The sequence below is a fragment of the Paralichthys olivaceus genome, chromosome 10 (genome assembly GCF_024713975.1).
Source record: "Paralichthys olivaceus isolate ysfri-2021 chromosome 10, ASM2471397v2, whole genome shotgun sequence".
Lineage (NCBI taxonomy): Eukaryota > Metazoa > Chordata > Actinopteri > Pleuronectiformes > Paralichthyidae > Paralichthys > Paralichthys olivaceus.
The window spans coordinates 19,490,245-19,506,329 of NC_091102.1; the positions used below are offsets into that span (position 1 = coordinate 19,490,245).

At 37.6% G+C, this 16,085-nt stretch overlaps 2 protein-coding genes across 19 annotated transcripts in view; one reads left to right on the plus strand and one right to left on the minus strand.

Moving 5' to 3' along the window:
• The window catches only part of LOC109631015 (carboxy-terminal domain RNA polymerase II polypeptide A small phosphatase 1-like), a 23,567-nt gene extending 8,607 nt beyond the window's left edge, over window positions 1–14,960 (plus strand). The window contains exons 1-6 of one of the 2 annotated variants that reach the window (XM_020089571.2): window positions 7–3,535; window positions 4,191–4,292; window positions 9,595–9,651; window positions 10,908–11,000; window positions 12,230–12,415; window positions 12,605–14,960. In XM_020089571.2, coding sequence (XP_019945130.2) covers window positions 1,088–3,535; window positions 4,191–4,292; window positions 9,595–9,651; window positions 10,908–11,000; window positions 12,230–12,415; window positions 12,605–12,733 — 3,015 coding nt within the window. In that variant the 5' untranslated portion in view covers window positions 7–1,087 and the 3' untranslated portion in view covers window positions 12,734–14,960. Of the gene's footprint in view, window positions 1–6; window positions 3,536–4,190; window positions 4,293–9,594; window positions 9,652–10,907; window positions 11,001–12,229; window positions 12,416–12,604 lie in introns of those variants that run through there. The other variant, XM_020089572.2, reaches the window with a different exon arrangement.
• obsl1b (obscurin like cytoskeletal adaptor 1b) overlaps window positions 14,928–16,085 on the minus strand; it is a 35,563-nt gene continuing 34,405 nt past the window's right edge. For all 17 annotated transcript variants that reach the window (XM_069533409.1, XM_069533405.1, XM_069533407.1 and 14 more), the window contains one exon: window positions 14,928–16,006. In XM_069533409.1, the coding sequence (XP_069389510.1) occupies window positions 15,996–16,006 (11 nt within the window). In that variant the 3' untranslated portion in view covers window positions 14,928–15,995. The remainder of the gene's footprint in view (window positions 16,007–16,085) is intronic.

Here is a 16,085-nt window from a genome sequence, read left to right on the forward strand (position 1 = left end):
CCCTCATGAGATTGACTTTCTTTCGCCTTCCTCCTCGCTCGTCTGTTGAGCAGCATGTGGTCAGCATTGATTGACAGCCGTGTGATGCCTGAAACACATGTTTTCTTGGCTCAAAGCTGTTCTTGTTTACTCACCCCTCCTGTGACGAGAAGTACCGTGCAGCAACATTGAAAAGTACTCCATGTTCAGGCATCAATCAAAACGAAGAAGAATTACAAGAAGTGCAATGATTGGAGTAAATGTTACAGAAGTGCTGCTCTGACAGTTAGATCGCTGCTCGGCCAAAAGTCCAAAAACAGATACTGTAGCGGTGCCACAAGCAGGACACACTACACTAGATTCTGCATTGGAGATATCCTTTGGCTTAGAGCAGAAAACTATGATACAGATCTGCTATCAGGCATTATTCAATAATTATAGACACTGATAACTGATCCATTACATAATTTATCAATGATTAGGTAGAGATATGTCTGAATGGTGTTTGAATATGAAAAAATGTAATTAGGATTTGGATTTATTGGTTTACTTTTGCAAAGATGGTGCTTAATCCCCCAATGACCACTACTCCTTTATGTATATTTTTTACATTTTTGAAAAAGTGATCATACTTCATCACATAAGTGATTATAGTCTTGGAAAACAACTTGGCTTTAGTCAGTTATGGTCTGGAGATCAAGTAGTCAAAATCTTCTCAGGTGTCAGTTTCCGATTTATGCCTGACTTCAGCCTTTTATAGAGATTTGATATTCCAGAAGTTATTTGTCACTTCTTTCCAAGTCCCAAAAATAAATTGCTTGGTCTCTGGCAGAGGGGGGTCGAGTCAAGTGCTAGTCTCAGTTTTGGTTGTGACAACCTGTCATGTCATCGTGCATGCTGCTCCTGTTGCTGTTACTCTCTCAGGCTGGCGGGGGTCTTCAGTGACTCCCCCTTCCAGCCATGTGAATATCCACTCTGAATGGACCCTGACAGTTACCCGTCAGTCTGCTGGACTTGTACTCCGCAGGATCCTTAGAGACGACAACACCCTGACCCAATGCATGGAGGATAAACTTTGAGCAAACATTGACTGACAAATAATTTCACGATGTATTTGGAAAACTCTGAGCAAGCTAAAGTCTCTGGAGAAGGGGAGCTATCGGCTGAGACCATGCTTGCAGAACAATGCCAAGTTCCCGATTTAACAGAAGCTGCAGATTTAACCAGCCCTTCAAAAGGAAGCGCTGAACTTGGCATGAACGTCCTTGTGGATTACACAGAGCAAGATGTCAGAGTTATGGACTTGTCTCTGCTTTGCATGGAGCACTGCAAGATGAGTGGAGATGAGGCTGAATACAGCAGATATTGCAACGGACATGCTGAGAGCTTTGAGCAATATTCAGCAAGCAACATATTTTTTGAATCCAAGCAAACCCTTGATAAGTGTGAGACTTCGAGGTTAAGCCAACCATTTAATGAATGTGCTCAACACTGTGAGTGTTTTAAACCTTGCAAGTCCTCTGAGCAGAGTGCTAATCATAGCGTAGCTTGTAACAAATGTCCTTGCTGTGAACACTGTGCGGAACACCTCGGACTATTTCAACAATGCAAGCCCCCTGGCCAACAGTTTGAGTCTCTCGACTTTGAACAGGACAAATTGGCAATAAAATGTGACAGTTTAGGGCTGTGTGAAATGTCTGATTTCATACCGGAGAGCACTGAGCACCTTGAGTTACTTCAACAATATGAGCCTCCTGATCAGCAGAGCGAGTGCTCTGACTCTGAACCAGACACATCGACAGAGGACTGTGAAATGAGTGGTTTCCCGCCCAACATCCGTGATTCAGTGGACTCACTGGACTGTGGCACTGAACTTTGTGAGTATGATGAAATGCAATTTGAGTACACAAATGGTGATGAGGAGGAAGATGAGGATGAAGATGAGGATGAAGAGAGCTATCCATGTGAACCAAGTGAAACTGAGGCCAGACTATCAGAAGATGTAAATGCATCACATTACAACACACTGGTCCCTGTTTGCTTTGATGACAGTGAACATGTCCGTTTTGAGGACACTGAAGAACTCTCTCAGCAAACTCCTACATTAGACATGTCAACAGATAACTGTGAGATGTGTGGAAGTGTAGAGTATGAAAGCACGCAGCAGTGTGCAACTTCTGACAAAACCTCTGACAGCTTTTACACTGAAGAAGACAGTTTCTCCGATTGCTCCTCTACTGAAACAAAATCCTTTAAGACCTGTCCTGAAGGCAGTATTCCGTCAGATCCCTGCTCCGATTCATCTTGGGAATCTGAAAAGGGAGTTCAGGAAGATTCAAGTGATGAGCAGACGCAGTGGGAATCTTTTGAAGATGATGAAGAAATAAAACAAAGGCACGCTGACGAAAGTAATGAGGATAAAAAGAAAACACCTGCTGTTGATATTGTAATTGGGGATTACTTTGATCTGTTTGACAGAGCAGACCATTACGGACACGCGTTTTCACCAAAGCGGCATTACATCTCCTGCTTTGATGGTGGTGATGTACATGAATGCCTGAATCTTGAAAAGGAGGCTGCAAGACGTGGTACCAAAAATGTATATATGAATGAGGAAGCCAGTGAGGAAATTAATGCTCAGGAAGCAGATGCATGTCCTGAAGTAGAATGTGATGCAAGTCAAAGAGATGATTGTGAGTCAGAGAAAAAACCTGAAGACTTGATCATAGATTCAGAGTCAAATTTAGAAGGTGAAGTTGAAGAAGAAGAAGAAAGTGAAGCCGATGAACTTTACACAGAGTATCAGGAGGAAGCAGAGGAAGATGAAGACACCTTTGACAGAGAAACATCTGAGGGCCATGTTTCTGATATCTGCAATGAAGAGGAAGAGGAGATCTGCCTGTCCTCTGGTCATGAGGAGAGCATGTCTGCACCGTGTGCTGAAGACATCTCTGTTGAAGGTGATGCTTATGAAGAAGAGGTCTATGACACCCAGAGTTATGACTCCCTTGGCGACAGTACCTCTACAGTTGATATTTGCAGAAAGGATGACGAGTCGGAGCCTGACGATCAAGCAGTTATTGAATGTTCCGAAATGGAGCCATATTGGTGGCTTATAGATAATGAAAGTGATGGAGAGGCGTATGAACCAGGTGTTGAGGATTACTATGCGTATCAGATTAAAAGTGTTCAGTCATCTGTTCAACAAGCCCCGAGTGGACTTATTACTGAGTTCCAGGCCCCTGGAGTTGGTCCAGCGGAGTGCCAAGCAGTCGGATTTGGAGTTAGTGAAGATATTGAACTGAGCGAGAACTTGGCCTGCTGCTCTGCTGCGGAAGAACCGGACATGAAATCAGATAGTGACATTTCAACAGGAATGAGGCATCCTCTAGATATTATCCACAGTGTTGTCTCTGAACATACCAAACTTGAGGGAGGCGATGAACAGACTGAGGAAAGTGACTACGAACAGAGCAGAGATTCAGAGGAGGAGCAGAGTGACGATGAATCCTCTGAGGCCTGTGACTGCGACTACTGCATTCCACCAACCGAGCAGGTATTGCACCTCAACTGTGAAGCATCGAAGGACTGATTTGAGTTTTCAGAAGTGGGGGTGAAAGACTGAATTATCCCAGAAGTTAAAATCTGCTGCCAAATGCTGTTGGTCTATTTTTACAGCACTAAGGCACTGCTGTCAACCATGGCAGAGAATAAGTTACAGGAGATCTTCACTTGGCAGATTGTGTGGTATCTGTGTCAAACTCCAGCTCTGCCATTATCCTCAAATGGCAGCTCGCACTCCACAGACAAACACATGCACCAGTATTACAGACAGCCTGTCCGGTCATGCCAACTTGTTTTTAGAATCATAATCACACTAGCAAACACTGATGTCTGGCCACTTGCTGAAGGATGAGGCACAGTATGAGGATATTAGACATGCTCCATCAACATTGCAGCAGCTGTAGCATCCAAGGTTTCTTGTAACCCTTCACCGAAACATCACAACACAAGCCAGTGTCTCTTAAGTGACAAGAAACACACACGCACAATTGTATGTCAGTATGTCCTACATATTGAGATGGTACTTTCTCAGGTTTAAATTAATTACCTGTAAATATAGCTACTCATATTGTGGGCTTGAAAGCAATTAAAGGCAACATTTTCCAATAACAAGCTTTAGTTCTAAAACTAAATTTGTTTGTCTTCAGGTTCCAGTAAAACCACTACTCCCACGGATAAAATCGAATGATGCGGGGAAGATCTGTGTGGTCATTGATTTGGATGAAACACTAGTCCATAGTTCATTTAAGGTAAGTTGGCCTGTGTGACCTATTTTCTCTTTGTAAATGGAGCTGAACCAACATGGATCTTTGGGGGCTGATGCCAGTACTGGTATTGGGGGAGTAAAAATGTTCCAATACTTGTTGTCTGAGCCAAAGTTAATATTCAACCTGTGTTTGTTTAGGCTGCAGGTATTTGTTTAATTGAAACTAGGATATAGATCGATTTGTTTGTTGTGTTAGAGTCAAAGACAGGAGGAGGGTTCTGATATTTTCTGTCATTCTTGCTTTTAATTTAAGTTTTAATAAAAGCTAGAAAATGCATCATGGACACTTGGATCCTTTTTGAAGGCATCATATTAAGGAGCTTACTTAGTGGCATCTTTTTTTTATTGTTACTACGCTGATGTATTGGCTGATATATATTTATATATGAAAAGAAATTGACATTGATTTCTTTGATGTTGTAATCAAGGCCCTTGGACAACAAATCTTAATTGTTATTTTACAATATAACATTGACATGATTATAAATAACTGTAAACAATAAAAAAAACTAAAACAACCTAATATATGGAACTTGATTTAAAAAAGGAAATGTTTTTTCACATAAAATGTAAACATAACTACAGATCTTTTCTGCATTGTTTATTCTGTAAAATATGTGAAATAAAAGGCTCATATCGATATCATCAGCCACCCAATTTGTTGGTTGAGATCTTATAGTTATATGTGTAGGCTTCATTTCTATCCAACAAACTGTATTTTTATAAAGATTTAAAAGTCAGCTTGTCGAAACTAGAAATATGAAAATACTTGTCCTCTCAGTGGGATTTCAGATACTATAACTCAACACTGTGTTGAGTATAAATATTCAGTATTGGTAAAAGTTTAATATTTGTAGTGTATGTCTTGCTTGCTTTCAATCCATTCATCTCAGTGTCCCAGTGTCTGATCTGTGTGGGTGTGATACATTGTTGTCACCCACTTGTATATTTTAAGGTTTTCCCATGGTTTAAAAATAATCCTTCTTCCAGGAGGGCCGAGGATCATGTGTCATAAATACATATATTATCATAAATCTAAAGAGCATTACCACTTTTAAAAGGCTCCAGGAGCTTTCTTGCGTGCGCCGGTTTGTGCCAGTTGCACAAGTTTTCCACTCCATTTCAACTTGGCACACAAAGCGACACATTGCTATTTTCTTGGCCAGGAGCACTAACTTCCTGGAGTTGTCAGGTTGCCAGGCAACTGGCCGATACTCGAGGAAGTTGCTATCCTCAACCAAGAAATAATCCAGCATGTAATCTTCACAATTTGTTGTTTAGATACTATGGTTTGCATACAGAATAAACAAGGTTTAGCATGTTAATGAGTGAGCCGTAGAGTATTAGTGTTTAAGTGAGCTAACCAGCTGCAGGCTGCACAGACACAATGGTTTCAATGTTCTCATCTAATTCTGGCCAAGTTACAGATTAACTGCTTTTCCCAGAATCTTGAACTACTTTATAAGATAAGATGAGGTAAGAGAAGATAAGAGAAACTTTATTGATCTCCCATCGTGGAAATTCACTTGGTAGAGCAGCAGATAGTCAAAATAAGGTAGACAAGAGAACCTGTGAAATTATATATAGAATCAAATAAGCAATCAATTGAAATAAAAAAGAAAACAATCAAATTCAGAGAATAAGAACATAATATACACCGTTACGCTACAGATAGAATTATTATTTGTAGAGAAATGCACTGGAGGAAAGTGCAGTGGATGATTGCATTGTAATATATGCATTGGCAGATATGATGAACAATGGGAATGTGAATGTAATAAGAATTTATTGAAGTGAAACATGAATGTAATCATTGCAATTCAGTGGAGTTCAGTGACATTTGGTTTCTGGTGCTAAGAGCCAGTTAACAACCAGAAGCTGCTGTGCACAAAGCAGTTGTTCATTAAGACATAACACCTTCATTGTCGTCCCAAGGATCAATATCCTTGATCCATAATCAGTTTTTGGACTCATTCGAGTAAGAGATAGTTCTCACGGAAACTGGATCTGACAAAGTCTCGGGACTATACTGAGTAACAACAGCATGATTTCTGAAGGTGACACCATGTTGATAATCTATTGTAGTGTGTATTTTAATTTAGCTGGGAGTTGCACCAAAATAATCGAAATATATAAAGTATTGCATGCTGGGTTATTTAAAAATGATAATAATACAACAGTTAATTTAATCTTAAAGGTTCAGTTTGTAAGATTTAGGCGAAAGTGATTTTTGACAGAAATTGAATATAAAATAAACCTAGTGATGTTTTCACTGGTGTGTTTCATCTAAATTGTATGAATTTTGTTTTCTTTACCACACTTTACTATATTTACATGGAGGGGGGGGGGTTCCTCTTTGTGGAGGCCGACCATGTTTTTCACTGTCGTCCAAACTGGACAAACTGAAACCTTTTGAGTTTTCATGACAACTGAAGTTCACCACAGGTTCTCCTTCATGTTGGGAAAGGGAGGGTGAGATGAGGAGTATTTAGCTGCCACATAACTTCACCTCTAGGTGTCAGTAAATTATACACACTCAACCTTTTTAAATGTTTTTTTTGAAAATAATTGATAATATTTTATATATAATATATAATATAATAATTTTGATTTGATTCAATTGCATAAAAGTGTGTGTTTGCCTGTTTTAAAAAGGTATCTGCTATTAGACTTCCATATAGACTTTCAAAGCAAACAATCCACTTGCTAATTTATGGCAGGCAAAAATAGCAGTGGGATTTGCACTGCATCATTTTGCATTTTAGGAGGCACATGACAGGAGGACCAGACTCATATGTCAAATATACATAAGCCGTTGATTTTATGGGTGCTCTGCAGGACCCACCTGCATCTTAAATCCTAGATTTATAAAAAAACAAGCAATTAATTGATTTTCAAGAATGAAATGTAATAATAATTTAATGAGATTCAAACAACCATCTTCAATGACCTGTCATATCAATATCTCCTTCTTGTGATTACAAATTCAGAGATAAATATTGAGCTTTCAAATAAGAAAAATGACAATCACAAATATTTGAAAATAAAATCTCTTCACAAAACAAATATGCTTTCATAAACTGTGCTGGGTTTTATATTGTTCCTTGAGATAACTGGCTTCCTTTTGTTCAGTTGACGCCTTTTAAGGTAACATTTAGTGAACAAAGTAATCTCTGCCAAAAGTCAAGGCTCCTATGTCACGACAAATTATGTCATGAATGCCATGTGGTGTTTGGTCCCTCTCAGGTCACAGACTGTCTTACAAGATGTCACTGGATATTGCTGCTAGCTATGTGTAAACAGGGTCAGAGCTGTGAAACCCCATGTTTAACACAAGGTGGATAACAAAAGTCATTATTACTTCGACACGTACTAAAAATAGCATTTTGTAACACGGTTTGTTTTACATGGAAGACGAGAGGGAAGCTGTGCAACTCACTTTTTAAGAAACAAAAAGAGAAAACTGTCAAAAACACAATTAGCACAATCTATAAAAGTATTTAATATCAACCTTGGGTCATGTCATTAGAAAACTATTCAATCATGCTTTCATACTATCCCACTCTTTATTCAAATGTTACCTCCGTGTCTTCAGGCTTCAGACTGCTCATTTTAAACTGTCTCCATTTACTCTGTAAAGTAGTACAGAGCTTTTTTGCATTAATAGTGCAACCCTCAAATAAAGAAGTAAACTAAATACGTCAACAGATATTTTATTTCAAATCAAACATTCATGTAGAAAATCCTTTTTTTGTAGAATTTAGAAGGTGATCCTTAATGTGATTTTTAAGTCAAACTATAACTATATAGAATTGTAGTGAGAAAACAAATACCACGTCATACAGTACTACCATAGCTAAAATAATGAAGCATAGGAGCAGAGCTACATGTAGATTGTACATGTTGAACAGTGATGAGCAATATCATAATATCATATTCATAAAAATATTTAATATATATTCTAGAATCAGGAGAATAAATTGCATTTGAAACCTTTGTTCCTGTACACATCATACACTGTGTTGAGTGAGCTGGAGTTTATGTGTTATGGTTGTTGTTGTTCAATTCATGTAGTTTCACAAGTTGCAATTTTATGAGAATAGAGGTAAAGAAAACATTTCTAGGAAATAGGCACCAAGGAGAATCCATGCTCCTCTTTTGAACAGAACACAGAATCATAATACAGTCGGAAATGAAAGTTTCCTACACAATCTTTTAGTATTTTGTTATTTGACAAACCTTAATTAAAGAATAACATAAGATAGCCATAACAGGCAGATTTTATGATTTATTCCATTGTAAATGTACGTGTTGCCTAAAATTATGACTTTATTCTCTTCAAACTGGACTTTGTCCCTGTGAAATTACAACTTTTAACCATAATTTCCCACTTTATTCATATTATATTACGGCTTTATTCCAGAAAAAATTATTTTCTTTAACGTGACCCTAATATGCAGAGAATTGCTGCCGTAGAAAGTTTAACACTGTAACCAGGCAAGAAATAACACTAAACCTTGGATTTGCTTTTAATTTTATGATGCATGAAAATGTGCTATAGTCTGAGTTCAAAACCAAATTCCTCCTGCTAATGGAAATTGTCTATGCATTTGGTATTTAATATCCATTTTTCTACAACATAGGATCAGTTGGTGCAGAACAGAACATAAACTAAAACTGTTAGTTAATTATGGATGTATGCTCACTCTTTGGACTGGGAAATAAAGCAATATTAATAATTACTGCAATATAATTTTCATTAACAGTAATATAAGTCCAATATTTAGCAATATTCTATTTCTCATGTATTTTGCAAACACAGTGAGGTTGTTATGCATTTTATAAAGTTATTGTCATTCTCTGTTCATAAAGTTTAAAACCATAACCTTCACTCAGGAGCAAAAATCAGTTTTTAAAAGATATAATAATGTGCCACCCATCGTGATGTTCATCATTATATACGTTTTGCCATATGGCTCAGACCTACTCAGACCGTACTTCCATTTGAGAAGCATATTTGAGGTGTGAGAACTGCCCAAATAAATCATATATTTTTTATGAGCCTTGTCACTTTCTGTGGAGCATGTATTCCAATGATGGAATTGACAAGAGTGGTATTATGACCAGTGTTGTGTGACTGTGAAGTCGCTGAGGTGGCGTCTGAGCGTCTATTTGACACATCTCCACTTCTGACTTACTACCAACACTCTCATCTCTGCACAGTCTTGATTTTATTAGGAAACTGTGTTTCTTTGTCATTGACACTCCCCTTCTGTTTTCTACAGCCAGTGAACAATGCTGACTTTATCATTCCAGTGGAAATCGATGGAACAGTTCACCAGGTATGCACTTTTCATCAACTGACTCGTAGCTTCAGCTGCTAAAAAATGTGTTTTTAGCAGGATTGATTACAAGCACTTAACATTACTGCATAAACACACACAGTAACCAGGGTATGGCCCAAACACCACTTACATGACTTTAGAATTCAAAAATCTTACACAGATCCGGTTTGTACTGGAAACACCGTGCTAGCGCCTTGACAGTGCTGCAGCCTTTTCTGTTGATGGCTTTGAGCAGCAGGTGGCTATTTCAGTGGCCTGACGAAATGACGAAACCCTGGCAGGGTTCTCAGAAACCACCGGCCATCAATCAGTCTGCGGCGCATGTTGTGCCCTGCTCATTGGTGCCGGGGGACAGCAGTGGCTGTAAATGGTAACTGCAATCTGTTGTGCTGCGGCCTCCCAGAAGACAGAGGAGCTTTGATGCCCAGAGGGCCTGGGTCTGGTTCAAGTAATCCAGGATAGGCTTGTTTTAGTGGGGAAAGCCTATTCAGGACGACTTGGTTCAGAAACAAGGCCGCCAGCAACTTAGTGGAAGTAGATCTAAAAACTGTTTTCAAAAAGTTTTAATTTGGACATTACAACTTATATTTTGCAATATACAATTTTAAACAGAAGAAGTGGGTCACACTATCCACTATATTTATACGTTCATGCACACGCCTTCATTGTAATGTTTTGTGCAGATACATTTCTTGTCTTCTCAATACTCTAGGCCTGTAATAAGATTAGATCTTCTCTTATTCATACATTTCCCCCTCACTTCTTTGTTATGCTGATTATATTTCTAACTAGAATGGCAGTAGTGAAAACCTCTGCCAAGTTTCAACAGTCTCAAACATAATTGTTGATGCCTCTACCTCTAACACACGATAGGTGCAAAAATGAAAAAACAAAAACAATTGATCTACGCAGCAGAGTTAATGCATCACTTCCTGTCTCTGTCTGTTGCACCCGGCATGTGTGAAAGGCAGACTCTGGATAAATCCAGTTCTCAGGATTTTACCCGGAGCGCATGTCTGAAAACAGCTTTATAGATATTTTTTTTTTATCAAGGTCCATGCTCTGTTCTGGGAAATGTGTATAAAAAGGTCAAGAAATATCCTATTTCGTGATCCTCACATACATTTCAGTAGGTTTAGCAAATTCCTGCCAAAAGACAGAGGTAGCAATGACACACAACACAAGGTAATAACTGAGGCATGTTCAACACCAACTGTGTTTTTCATCTCCTGTGGCTTTGTGTCTCCACCCAGGTGTATGTGCTGAAGAGACCCCACGTGGACGAATTCCTCAAGAGGATGGGAGAATTGTTTGAGTGCGTTTTGTTCACCGCAAGTTTAGCCAAGGTCAGACTTCTGCTGTGTGTCAGTTTGTCAGAGTGACTGGAGGCTGTGAGGCACATGACGCATGAAAACTGTTGTTGGCAAATCTATCCATACTTGTTGTGTAAAGCGACACCTCTTGCTTCATTATACCTAGAATTACTGGAAGCCCAGGCTCGTGCGTGTGTGTTTGTTGTTTTTCACTTCCACATATGCCCTGACACATAAAGAGATATTTACGATACCTGTCAGTGAATCAACGTTTTATCCTTAACATTTACTTCAAACTGTGTCGGCCTCAGCCTGTACGGATCTGGTGTCATTACTCACCCACTTTTAGTTGCAGCGTATGTCCACAGCACATGACGCTATCATGAGAACATTTTGAGAAATCGAATGCTGCTCTTCCGCTTGTCACGTTTGCAAGCTTAAATGTTGCAGATATCACTTCTCTATGGCTGACACATATGTCAGTGCTCATAGGAGGCAGTGAAACCTGATGCAGGTTGGTTGTTGCTATATGTAGTCTATAACGTTAAGCATGTCTGATAGTGTGTCTTTAAATATGTGTTCTTTATTTTGTCATTTGGCTCTTTAAAGGTACAGTGTGTAGAATTGTGTGATATCTAGTGTTGAAGTTGCATGTTGCAGCTGAACACCCCTCACCTCACCCTCTCCTTCCAAACATGAAAAAGAACCTGTGGAAGCTTCAGTTGTCATAAAAACTCAAAAAGGGGTTTAGTTTGTCCAGTCTGGACTAATGTAAAAAACATGGATGGCCTCTGTAGAGAGGGTGTCCTCGATTTAAATATAAAGTTTGAATAAAATTTAAAAATAAAGTCCCTGTTCTGGGGTAAAGAAAAATATAATTCATACAATTTAGATGAAACGAACTAGTGAAAACATCATGAGGATTATTCTACATTAAATTTCTGCCAATAGATCCATTTCACCTAAATCTTACACACTGTACCTTTAAATTTGATAGATGATTTTAAAAACAGCTTGTGAAATAAATAATAACGGAATATTGTACAATATACATTAAGCTCCATTTCAGTTAACTGTCTGTGTTTGTTTTGTTGACTTTGAGTGGAAAGTATTGTGTGTGGTTTTTATCTATCATGCACAGTAATGTATGTATTATATTGTGATATATTATGAAGGCTACGATACAATTTAAATGAACATACCTGTATCCAGTTGATGTTAAACAATTAATATACATTAATCTTTTTTTTTTTTTTCTTTAGTATGCAGATCCCGTGTCCGACCTATTGGACAAATGGGGGGCCTTTAGGAGCCGTCTCTTCCGGGAGTCCTGCGTCTTCCACAAAGGGAACTATGTAAAAGACCTGAGCCGTTTAGGCAGAGACCTTAACAAGGTCATCATCATCGACAACTCTCCAGCCTCCTACGTCTTCCATCCCGACAATGCTGTACGCTTTTCATATTTAGCTTCTGCAATATACTGAGATACAGTGTTAATGTGATTAAGAGACATGTTTTAGTTTCCTGTCATTCACTTCTACAGTGTAAAATATTACTACTCTGTTTTTAAATGATATTGAGTGCCATGGAGCTACTGAAAAATCCTTCTAATTCCACATTGTCCTGTTTTTTCAAAGGTTCCTGTCGTATCCTGGTTTGACGACATGTCAGACACTGAGCTGCTCGATCTCCTCCCTTTCTTTGAGAGACTAAGCACAATGGATGACGTCTATGATATTCTGAGGCAGGAGAGGACTTCAAGTTAACAGATGCAGGGCACTCAGGTGACAACGATCACCAGTGGCTGTCGTCATGGGGCCACGGAGGCTGGTGGGCCACAGGTCCTACACCGCCTCCCACTACAAGGACCATAATGCAAAAAAACTATCTGTCATTTAATCGAATATTCTTATTGTATAGTGCATTTAAAAGTGACAGTAATCTTTTAGCTGGGTTCAGTGACAGTTATGTAAATCCCGGTGACAGATTTTCTTTTTTTCAATTAAATGTAGACTTAATATAAGATTAAATGACTTCTGCAGAAATCATTTGCAGTGCAGCTAGAGCATTATTGTTGTGACAGCAGTGGTATATGTTCATGATCAGTCACGACATTAAAACCAGTTGCATGTTTGTATGTTGAGGCTGATCACTGTCAGTGTGCCATTCAGTGCCATTCAAACTACATCACTCATTTACAATTCAGTACAATGTAACATTTATATAGAACAGTTCATTGGAGACAGTCCCTTGAATCTAATTAAACTTATTTTCGCCAAATGTTTACGTACGTAAAGAACAGTTAAATAATTTTACAAAATATTTTGTAGCACATTTCACTAAAATGCACATTTTCACACGTGCCAAACACTGTATGTCTTTAAAAAGATTCAATTGGAATTAGGAATTTGGTTTTAAAACAATATTTTTTCCTATAAGATTGAAAAGATCCCCAAACCAATAATCATGAGAAAGCACGTACTAAAGTCTTCCACTGAATGTAGTCCTTATTTACATACATGAATATGATTTAATAACTATTGTAATATTACTAAAACCTAATTATGAATGTGTAATAAATATTTAAGATGTAGTCTTATGCCCCATCTATGACAGAGTATTTGGGCCATGTTGTCAAAAAAACTATTAAAGATATTAATAATAATGCAATTTTACCAGAATAAAGTCATAATTTTAATTTCTCAATGAGATTGGCTCAGTTTTTTTATAATCTCTTAATTTTATTGTTGTTATATTCTGACTTTATTCTTGTAAAATTGTGGCTTTTTTCCTGTAAAATTTAAATTAGAACTTTATTACTGCTTATTTCTCAAAATGTAGGACTTGTTCTGTTAAAATGGAGACTTATTTGTAAAATTACTACTCATTTGTAAAATAACGACTTTATTCTTGTATATTTATGACTTAATTCTTGTAATATTACACTTGTAATTGTACAACTTTATTCTTGTAATAGTCTGACTTAATTCTTATAAAATTACAACTTTATTCTCATAAAAAGTACGACTTTAGTCTTGGGATTTTACGACTTTATTCTTGTAATATGTGATTTTTTTTTTGTGAAATTGCTACTTTTTTCTTGTAATTTTACAACACGACTATTCTATTAATATTATGATTATTTTTTCATATTACGACTTTCTTCTCTGAATTCGTTTTTTTCAACATGACCCTGATACTGCGTCGTACAGAACATCATGTGCTACACAATACGAGACAATATGAAACTATAAACATTAGACTTGGGTTGAGTTGAATAGAACAGACTGAGTGCACACTGATCGGACCTTTTATACACAGAGAAGTACCACTGCAGAAATAGTGAGGTTATTTTTGTAAATACAGTATCTCAGAATGTTAGGCAATCATTTTGACTTGGTTTTAATCTTATTTGATGGAATATTATTTGATCCTTTTGAGATTTTAGCTGAATTGGCCACCTGTGTGTGGCCCTTCGATAATGCAATAACCGTTTATGTTTATGTGTGACCTGCTAAGGCGTCAGAGATAAGTTAGTGGTTTGATTTGAAAGCACACTTGGACGCCTCCTGTTGGTAAACTTGAATACAAACTGTTTGTGTGTAAGGCATCAGTGGAGTCAAGTGTCCTGCCTAATCGATGTGTTTATTCAGTTTCTTAGGGGAAACTTGTGCCATACATGTTCGAACCCTGCTTTACTTTGCCTCAGTCTGGAGCGAGTGTTTATATTATGTGTGTGAGAGTGTTTGTGGTTTTCAGGGTGTGTATTTACATGAGAGTTTAAATGAGATGCTTTGACAAGTCATGAAAAACATAACCTTATTCTTGGAATAATGATTTACTTCTTTTTTACTGTATTATACAACCAGAGTATTAACATGCCTTGTGTTTAAAAAAAAAGTTTTAAAATTGCTGCTGACAAATGGTTAAAATTGCAAAAAAAAGACACATATTTCTACCTTGCATCAATAAAGCATGTTTTATTGAAACAGGTCTTATTTCACTTCAGTCATTTTTTCTCCAACATACCTAACGCTCAATACAACATAGCATAGGTGGAAACAAGTCCAATGGAAAAATGGAATATGGCACAGAGTTGATATGAAAACAACTATCATTTACCGATAAGTTCAAATGTAAAACCCACTCAACAAGCATGTCAACAAATCAAGCTGGTTATCAATCAAGGTGATCAAGCCTCTTAAATTACTTGACTTTTGGCCCAATGTATTTACATTACAAGCCATTTGCTACAATTGTTCTATTTTTAATTTTAAAATGTCATCAAAAGATAAAAAACAATTTCTATACAATGGCTAAGTGATGAAAAAAGACAGAGTAGAGCTGCTGCTTGGATCTAAAACTTAAATTTGATGTGAATATGAAGGGGGAGTCAATTAGAATGTGTCTCCGGTAATGGAATCACCTGACGCGTGATGTCACTGCTATTTAAATCAAAACTGTCACAACAGACGCAAAACCATGCTCAGATATATACGGGGGAGTTACACAGGATGTAAATCAGGATATATTGCATTAAAAAAACCACAGCATAATTAGCCATAAATATGTAGATTTAAAGAGGAGCAAAAAGAGCGAGAAAGTACTTTTATGACACTGTGTGTTAAGTTGAACTAGAAATTTGAAACGTTTGAGTCTCACCATATACTACAGAAGCCTTTTAATTTTACAATATTTATATCAGCATTGGCACAAATACACAATCAGCTTGAGCCTTCACAACACAGTAACAGTCACAACACAAAACAATTATTTACAATCAAACCGCAGCTAATATTATCACAGAGGAACTGCTTTGAAACGTCTTCACACACGTTGACACATTTTATAGAACATAAATCTCAGTTACTGAAAAAAAAAAACGAAATCCTTGAATAAACCTAAATGCATCACAGACCCTGTTTCAACCACTTAGTTAGACTGTATGTAAATAACAACGTCGATGTCCCAACTTGAAAGCATCAGTGTAGCGATGAGTCCGTGTCTATGACGACGGAGAGAAGTCACTCAGGCATCACCTGAAATGAGAAGAAATACAAAATGAGACGCAGAGAACAGAAAACTGGCCTTATTCTGTTAGAATGTACATCTGTGTTC